General features: G+C 50.4%; 1 protein-coding gene across 1 annotated transcript; it reads left to right on the plus strand.

The window, feature by feature from the left end:
- Positions 1 to 3645: 3645 nt before the first annotated feature.
- Positions 3646 to 8688, plus strand: Tchh (trichohyalin). Its single transcript, XM_077791636.1, has 2 exons — positions 3646 to 3783; positions 4810 to 8688. Exons 1-2 carry the CDS (start codon positions 3646 to 3648, stop codon positions 8686 to 8688), a joined length of 4017 nt encoding a protein of 1338 aa, XP_077647762.1.
- The last annotated feature ends 342 nt before the right edge of the window (positions 8689 to 9030 follow it).

The raw sequence follows: 9030 nt of genomic DNA on the forward strand, positions 1-9030 counted from the left end.
TTTAAGAAATTAGAAAACAATTTATTTTTTTCCGGGTCCAAACATCATGTGAAGAACTCCTAGTAAAATGATATTCTTAAATAATGACCCAGTGTAAAATAAAAGAACATTATATAGCAATGAAGGCCACTTTATCAGAAGGGTATCAAATCTGATGATAGGATTTATCATTTGAACCTATTTACTAATGGACCAAGATTCAGAAAGGAAGAGAGGTAAATTTCCCGAGGCTTTTGGCAGGTTTTAAAATAGTTTCTCTTATCCTGTCCTGACTTTGAACAAGAATATCTAAGAAAGCCATTACTGGATTTAAGATCTAGCTTCACTCACAGTGGGGACCAATGCTGAAGTTCCCCCAAAGGTCACGCAGAAGCAGACAAAAACAGAAGCGGATTAAGGCAAGCCTTGGGCAGGTGATCTCTTCAAGGGCTCTGGAAGATAAAGGAGCTCTGCCTCGTCTCGGTGGCACTGCTCATTGTGTACCTAAAACCCAAAGATTAAGGGAACAGTATAAAACCCTAAATAGAAGAACAAAAGATGTCTTCAAGCCTCACTAAGAACTGTCCCATCAAACTGACTTACTAAGCTATCAAACAGCGACAGTTCTGACAGTTCAAAGGAAACTTCTAAATCACAGACTTCAGTAATGAAGCCCTTAAGGAGGCGGAAGGCAGCCAGGCTTACAGTTGTTTTTCCCGTCTCCTATCACTTCCACCTTCCTCTTCACCCCACATCCGGGAGAGCAGCGTCTAAGGGGGCAATAACATTCAACTTTGCTATCATTCAGGACAGGCGTCACATTAAAAGAATAGACATCAAGGTTCTGTATTTTTCACTCGCCACCTGAAGTACCCCGAAGTCTCTTCAAAATTCAGAAAACCAATACTTGCCTCTGTTGAACAAAGGATGAGACAGAAATGCAGAGAAGCCACTGAATCATTTAATAGTCGCCATAAACCTATTATGAACCAAAGTCTCAAGTAGTCTGGAACGTAAGGGTGGGAGTTGCTGACGACCAGGGATAAAACCTAGTTCCTGACAATAAAACAGCAACTAAGATTCACCGATGGTCACCAAGGTTGAGAAAGCCCTGATGGCTATAATGAGCTAGAATGACCGATTAGCTTAATGCGCTTCCAGGAGAAGCAAACTCAAGTGTTTAGATGTCATAATCATTAGTAACTTGGGCTGAGAAGGATGATTATATCTACAATAACGCATTACATTAGCTCTTTTGCTCTGGGGACATCAATATGTGAATAAGCATAAAATGAACAAACTTCATTTAGAAACTAATGTCTCTAAGAATGAAATTTCACACTTTCATGTTTGCTTATAACAGTTTAACAAAAACCCATTTTAAGGTACACTCCAAAATTGTCCACTGCAGAGGCAACCCCCAATCTATAGGGAAACCATTGTCATAAAACCTAAGAAGACAAATGTAAAATGTCTTGCCACTTGCATGTTTTAGAGAAGCAGTTTAACAATTCCTTATCTCTTGGGGCTGGGGTTGTGGCTTAGTGATACAGTGCTCGCCTAGTATGCTTGTGGCACTGGGTTCCATCCTCAGCACCACAAAAATGTAAAATAAAAGATACTGTGTCCATCTAAAACTAAAAACTAAATGTTAAACACACACACACACACACACACACACACACACACACACACAACAATTCCTTATCTCTTTCCCATTGTCCGAGAATTGTTTCAGGCAGGGCTTATGAGGATGCCATGGAGAAATTAATTGGTTCTCATCAATTTATTTCAAAGATTCTGTTTAATTCTAACCTAGAACTTAAATCTTTTATAAAGTAAATGGCTCAGAGTTTGCTCCTTTGTAATGAAGTCATAATCAATAAAGATTTGGAACATTTAATACCTTTGTTTTAATGTTTAACTTACTTTTAACAATTAGGGAGAACTAGAAATTCAGCCAAATATTCTACCCTTTCATGTTAGGTGGGGCCGGTACCCTAGCATGTCAGGAGGCAAGGTCTGTGAACCTCGTGCCAAATAGCTACATGAGCAAATAGCGAGATAAACAAGCCCTTGGTAGAGACAGAGGTGGAGCCAGGCTTGGGATGAATCAGGCCAGCCCACAGAGTGGGTGTCTCCTTCCCAAGTTGCTCTCCAGGGCACAATTCAAACCCCTATAAAAGGCCCGGCTGCCAGGTACCCAGTACACTTGCCAGCAGTGTCAGCGAGCACTCAACGTCCTCCTCTGGTAAAGTGGTAAGTCCCATTCTGTGGGATCGTGTTCTTCTGCGTCCTTCTTCAGTCGTCTAGCCATTGTGGATGTTGGGGAAGGAGGGCAACTTCTATGTGCTGGGCAGGTTCTCTGTGCCAGGGGGCTCTTTCAGTGGTGGCTAGTTCTCATGGACTCCATCCCACCTTGGTTTGGTTGGACCCCTACTTGGCCCTTGGCTCCAGGCTTTCAACCCAATACTTTGGCACATCAGGGAATGATAACATGTGGCTCTGAGGGGGCTTATCTTCCTAAATCACCATCTCAAAAGTGTGCCAAACCTCTAGTCTCTTTTCATATCTGGCTTACCTCATATGGACCATCTTCATATAGTTATGGCATCTAAGGTGCTTCACAGAGTTAAGATGAACCACTATGCACACACAGCCAGCAAAACCATCTATGTGTTCTTTTAACATTGGTCTGCTGGGGCTAATTTTTTGGTGTGTATGTGCAGAGCTGGGGAATCAAACCTTGGGCCTTGTGCATGCTAGGCATGCACGGTGAGCTATTATACATACCCCAGCCCCTAATGTTTTTTTAAAATGCCAAGATTTGAATGGCTTATTTGGGTTTAACAGGGGTTTACCATAAGACCAATGTCATCCAGTTTTCCAGGCTCAGTTTGGCCCATTGACTCTACCAATCAGGAAGGACCTCTCATAATCTTTCTATAAGTGCATATGTGAATATCCTTAATATATCCAAGTTAAGGCAGGTAACATGCACCCTGTGTTTGCTACGTTAGTGTATCTGAATGTTGCAATGTCATCTTTTGAAGTTCAGTTTAATCTTAGAACTGGTGACTTATGGATTATACTTCTTGTTCTCTTCTGGACTATAATGTTGGGGAATAATTCCAATTCTTTTTTCATTGTTTCATTTGCTGCTAAGTGTTTGCTGACACTTAACAGCAAATAAACTGTACATGGCTCTAACCACTTGAAGATATACTAAAGCCTTCCTTCATCTTTTGGGTTTCATCTATCCTCTTTGTTCAACTTTAGAAGTCCTTGTGAGTAGCAATATACCAGTTTTAAATTCCTGCCCTCTTTACTATCTGCTCTGAAATGTGCTGGGGAGCTGAATGAGAGAAGGAAAGGATATGGATAATCCAGAATGGATAGACAACGAGAAGTCTGTCCTAAGATTATCTGAAATTGATTTCCTGGCTTGAAATGTCTCAGTATCTCTCTTCCCCCTTTTGAATACCATATTCAAGGATAAAATGCTCTGAAAGCTCAGATTGGAAATAATTAGTACTTAAAGTAAAATTATTTAGAGCTCTGCCTCAGACAGTGAAATGAAGCCTCCCAAAAGCAGAAACAGAGTTTTGACTCTGGATTCTATTTTATTATTCTAGGTTTACTTGAACTTGAAGGAAGTAAAAAAAAATGTCTCCACTTCTGAAAAGCGTCTTCGATATCACCGAAATTTTCAATCAGTATGCCTCCCATGGTTGTGAAGGTGCAGCACTAAGCAAGAAAGACCTAAAGAACCTCCTTGAAAGAGAATTTGGAGACGTCCTTCGGGTAAGAACTAACAAGAAAAGGAAACCGCTCCATTAATTTAGGACTATGAATTTTCTTCAGGAGAGACAGAGCAAGGAATGATACCTTATATGCCCTTTACACCAGGCCAAGTCTACACTACATCCCTCATTCTTTTTAAAAGTCTGAAGGTGTTTAGTTGACATTGAACTTGACATTTAAAAAGTTGGTAACAAGTTCACCTACTTGATGGCACTGTCAGCAAGAATGAGCTGTTCATGGAACACTGCCACCAAAGATGGCAAACCAAACTAGACTTGGAAAGATTTAAATGTGCCTCCAAGCTTCAAGAGCTAAAATCAGCCTATTCTCTACTAAAATGGTATGGCCATAAATATTTTAAGTTGTTTGTCTTGATCCTGGAGATTGAACCCAGGGCCTTGTGCAAACTAGGCAAATGCTTCACACCTAGCTGCATCCCCAGCTCTTTTCAGCTTTATTTTGAGACAGACTTTTGCCAAGTTGCCCAGACTGGCCCTGAACTTGTGATCCTCTTGCCGCAGCCTACCAAGTACTTGGGATTACAGGACTGTGCCCACAGCGCCAAGTTTGCTTTCAAACATGGAATAGAAACCAGATGAGAAGGGCTGGGAACATAGCTCAGTTGGTAGAGGGTGTCCCTTGCATTCACAAGGCCCAGCACCACAAAAAAAAAAAAAAAAAAGGAAAAAAAATCAGATGAGAAGTACTGGCTGCTTCAGACAGAAATGGCTGCTAGAAATCTTCATAAATTTCCATGCTATCTCTCTCTTGAGGATAAGTACATTCTTATTCAAACAGCTAAAGAGAAGTTGGGTTATAAGATACGAAACTTGCCGATAAATGTAGTACGCTTTGAAATGAGGTGTTCACATTTTACGTGGGGAAATGACTTGACACACACTGCACATTCTTTCTAATTGCTCTGAACATCTCTTGATAGTCAGCATAATAGAAGCGTGAATAAGATTTTTACTGCCTGTAAACAATACATGCTAAAAGTTTTTTGTTTGTTTGTTTCTTCCGTAGAGACCACATGACCCTGAGACGGTAGATGTGATCCTGGAACTTCTGGATCGCGACTGTAACGGGCACGTCGATTTCAATGAATTCCTCCTGCTGGTTTTCAAGGTGGCTCAGGCTTGTTATTATGCTCTTGGCCAGGCCGCAGGGCTAGAGGAGGAGGAGAGGAGAGTCCAGGGTGAAAGGAAGGGGAGCCTGATACAAGATCGTAGGCAAGAAGACCAAAGGAGATTCGAGTCCCGGGACAGACAGCTGGACGAGGAACCTGCACACCAACGCCGGCAGAGGAGGCAGGTACAGGAGCGGGAGCGCGGGGAGCAAGAGGAGCAAAGGAAGAAGCCAGAGAGACGAGAGCAGCGCGACTTGCAAAGGCAAGAAATCGAAGAGCGCCGCGCAGAGGAAGAGCAGCTGCGGAGACGCCAGAGTCGAGACGCCGAGGAGTACCTAGAAGAAGAACCAAGTCGAGAGAGGCGGGCGCAGCGCGAACGTCAGGAAGAGCAACTGCAAAGGAGAGAGCCAGAAGTGCGACGCGAGCGGGCGCAAGAGAGACAGCTGCAGCAGAGGCGCGAGCAGGAGCTGGTGTCGGAAGAGGCGGCGGAGGCACAGGCCCGGGAGAGGTTGCAGTGGCAGCTGGACGGCGAGGCTGAAGCACGTCAGAGCAAAGTCTACTCCAGGCCTCGCCGACAGGAGGAGCAGGAGGAGGAGAGGCGGCCCCGGGAGCGAGAGCTGCAGCGGAGGGAGCTGGAGGAGGAGGAGCAACGCCGCGACCAAGACTCGAGGCCGCAACTGGAGGAAGAAAGTCAGAGGCGCCAGCACACGCTGACCGCCAAACACGGCCCGCGGGAGCAGCTCAGGAAGGAGGAGCAGCGGGAGGAAGAGCAGCTGCAAAGGGAAAGGAGGCGCCAGCAGCCGGCGAGGCAATATCGGGAGGAAGAGCAGCTGCAGCAGGAAGAGGGGCAGCTGCAGAGGGAGAGGCAATATCAGGAGGAAGAGCAGGAGGACGAGCAGCAGCGGTTCCGGGGGGCAGATCGGCGCCGCGATCTGAAATGGCAGTGGCAACCAGAAAGAGAAAGGGAAGTGCGTAATAACAGGGTTTTCTCCAAACGCAGAGAGAACGAAGAGAAGACCCGACGGCTGGATGATTCTCAGGCGTTGGACAGGCCTTTCCTGCAAGAGGAAGAGGAGGAGAAGAGAGAGCTAGAACGAGAGAGAAGGCGCCGGCTGCAGCGAGACCGGGAATTCCCTGCCGAAGAGCCGCTGGAGCGAGAGGAGCGAAGAGTGGCGAAAAGGCAAGATGCAAAGTCCCAAGAGGAGGAGCAGCTACCGAGGGAAGAGAGAAGGACCAGGCAAGAGAGAGACCGCAAGTTCCGTGCGGAGGAGGAGCAGCTGAGGCAGGAGCGGGAGGAGGAGCAGCTGCGCCGCCAGGAGCGCGACAGAAAATTCCGCCAAGGAGAGCTCCGCCAGGAAAGGGAGGAGGAGCAGCTGCGCAGGGAGCGTGCTAGAAAGCTCCGTCGGGAAGAAGAGCTCCGCCAAGAAAGGGAAGAGGAACAGCTGAGACAGGAGGAGCAGCAGCTGCGCAGGGAGCGTGCTAGAAAGCTCCGTCAGGAAGAAGAGCTCCGCCAGGAACGGGAGGAGGAGCAGCTGAGACAGGAGGAGGAGCAGCAGCGGCGCCGGGAGCGTGCTAGAAAGCTCCGTCAGGAAGAAGAACTTCGCCAGGAACGGGAAGAGGAGCAGCTGAGACAGGAGGAGCAGCAGCTGCGCAGGGAGCGTGCTAGAAAGCTCCGTCGGGAAGAAGAACTCGGTCAAGAAAGGGAAGAGGAGCAGCTGAGACAGGAGGAGGAGCAGCTGCGCAAGGAGCGCGCTAGAAAGCTCCGTCAGGAAGAAGAGCTCCGCCAGGAACGGGAGGAGGAGCAGCTGAGACAGGAGGAGGAGCAGCAGCGGCGCCGGGAGCGTGCTAGAAAGCTCCGTCAGGAAGAAGAACTTCGCCAGGAACGGGAAGAGGAGCAGCTGAGACAGGAGGAGCAGCAGCTGCGCAGGGAGCGTGCTAGAAAGCTCCGTCGGGAAGAAGAACTCGGTCAAGAAAGGGAAGAGGAGCAGCTGAGACAGGAGGAGGAGCAGCTGCGCAAGGAGCGCGCTAGAAAGCTCCGTCAGGAAGAAGAACTTCGCCAGGAACGGGAAGAGGAGCAGCTGAGACAGGAGGAGGAGCTGCGCCGGGAGCGAGCTAGAAAACTCCGCCGGGAAGAAGAGCTCCGCCAGGAACGGGAGGAGCAGCAGCTTCGCCGGGACCGCGACAGAAAATTCCGGGAGGAAGAAGAGCTCCGCCAGGAACGGGAGGAGGAGCAGCTGAGACAGGAGGAGGAGCAGCTGAGACAGGAGCGGGAGGAGCACCTACGCCGCCAGGAGCGCGACAGAAAATTCCGCCAAGAGCTCCGCCAGGAAAGGGAAAAGGAGCAGCTGCGCCGTGAGGAACAGCAGCTGCGCGGCCAGGAACGCGAGCAGCAGCTGCGCCGGGACCGCGACAGGAAATTCCGAGAGGAAAGGGAGCTCCGCCAGGAAAGAGAAGAGGAGCAGCTGCGCCGCCAGGAGCGCGACCGAAGATTCCGCCGGGAACCCGAGCTCCGCCAGGAGCGGGAGGAGGAGCAGCTGCGCCAGGAGCGCGACCGTAGGTTCCGCCAGGAAAGCGAGGAAGAGCAGCTGCGCCAGGAGCGCGACCGTAGGTTCCGCCGGGAACCTGAGCTCCGCCAGGAGCGGGAGGAGGAGCAGCTGCGTCAGGAGCAAGAGGAGCAGCAGCTGCGCAGGGAGCGAGCTAGAAAGCTCCGTCGGGAAGAAGAGCTCCGCGAGGAAAGGGAGGAGCAGCTGAGACGGGAGCGCGACAGAAAATTCCGGGAGGAAGAAGAGCTCCGCCAGGAACGGGAGGAGGAGCAGCTGCGCCAGGAGCGCGACCGTAGGTTCCGCCGGGAACAAGAGCTCCGCGAGGAAAGGGAGGAGGAGCAGCTGCGCCGTGAGTTACAGCAGCTGCGCCAGGAGCGCGACAGAAAATTCCGCGAAGAAGAAAAGCTTCGCCAGGAAAGAGAGGAGGAGCAGCTGCGCCGTGAGGTTCAGCAGGTGCGCCGCCAGGAGCGCGACAGAAAATTCCGGGAGGAAGAAGAGCTCCGCCAGGAAAGGGAGGAGGAGCAGCTGCGCCAGGAGCGCGACCGTAGGTTCCGCCAGGAACGGGAGGAGGAGCAGCTGCGCCAGGAGCGTGACAGAAAATTCCGGGAGGAAGAAGAGCTCCGCCAGGAACGGGAGGAGCAGCTGCGCCAGGAGCGCGACCGTAGGTTCCGCCAGGAACGGGAGCTCCGCCAGGAAAGAGAGGAGGAGCAGCTGCGCCGTGAGGTTCAGCAGGTGCGCCGCCAGGAGCGCGACAGAAAATTCCGGGAGGAAGAAGAGCTCCGCCAGGAAAGGGAGGAGGAGCTGCTGCGCCGCCAGGAGCGCGACCGAAGATTCCGCCGGGAACCTGAGCTCCGCCAGGAGCGGGAGGAGGAGCAGCTGCGCCAGGAGCGCGATCGTAGGTTCCGGGAGGAAGAAGAGCTGCGCCAGGAGCGGGAGGAGGAGCAGCTGCGCCAGGAGCGCGACCGTCAGTATCGGGCGGAGGAACAGTTTGCCAGGGAGAAGCGTCGTCAGGTGCCGGAATTGGGGCAACAAGAGCAGAGACGTCGCCAGGAGCGGGAGAGGAAATTCCGAGAAGAGCAGCTCCGCCGCCTGCAGGAGGAGGAGCAGAGGCGCCGCCAGGTCCGGGAGAGACGCGCCCAGGAGCCAGCCTCCCGCCCGTCGGTCGGCGCTCCCGTGCGCTCCAGCCCCCTCTACGAGTACATCCAGGAGCAGAGAGCTCAGTACCGCGCCTAAGCGAGGCCGCCGGCATCCCTGCCAAAGCTTCCAGCCAAAGAGAATGAGAAACACTGGGTACCAAGGAATGGCTCACGTGTTTCCGGTTGTGGGAAAACTCTCTGATGTTCGAATGCGCCTTTTCTTCCAAAATCTCGAGCTATGCTCATTTCATTGCTTTGTACTCCTACCTTTAATTCTGTCTCAGGTAGTTCTTTACTGCAAGATGTCTTTGTTCTTTGGTGCAGGTATGGTGTACATTTTTAAAAAACATGTCATTTAAATTGTTCACAGAGTTTTGTTTGAAGAACACATTGATTTGTTGCCTTTTAAAGTAACAATACAACAAGTTGAGACTCAAAA

This window comes from Urocitellus parryii, chromosome 11, assembly GCF_045843805.1.
Source record: "Urocitellus parryii isolate mUroPar1 chromosome 11, mUroPar1.hap1, whole genome shotgun sequence".
Classification (NCBI taxonomy): domain Eukaryota; kingdom Metazoa; phylum Chordata; class Mammalia; order Rodentia; family Sciuridae; genus Urocitellus; species Urocitellus parryii.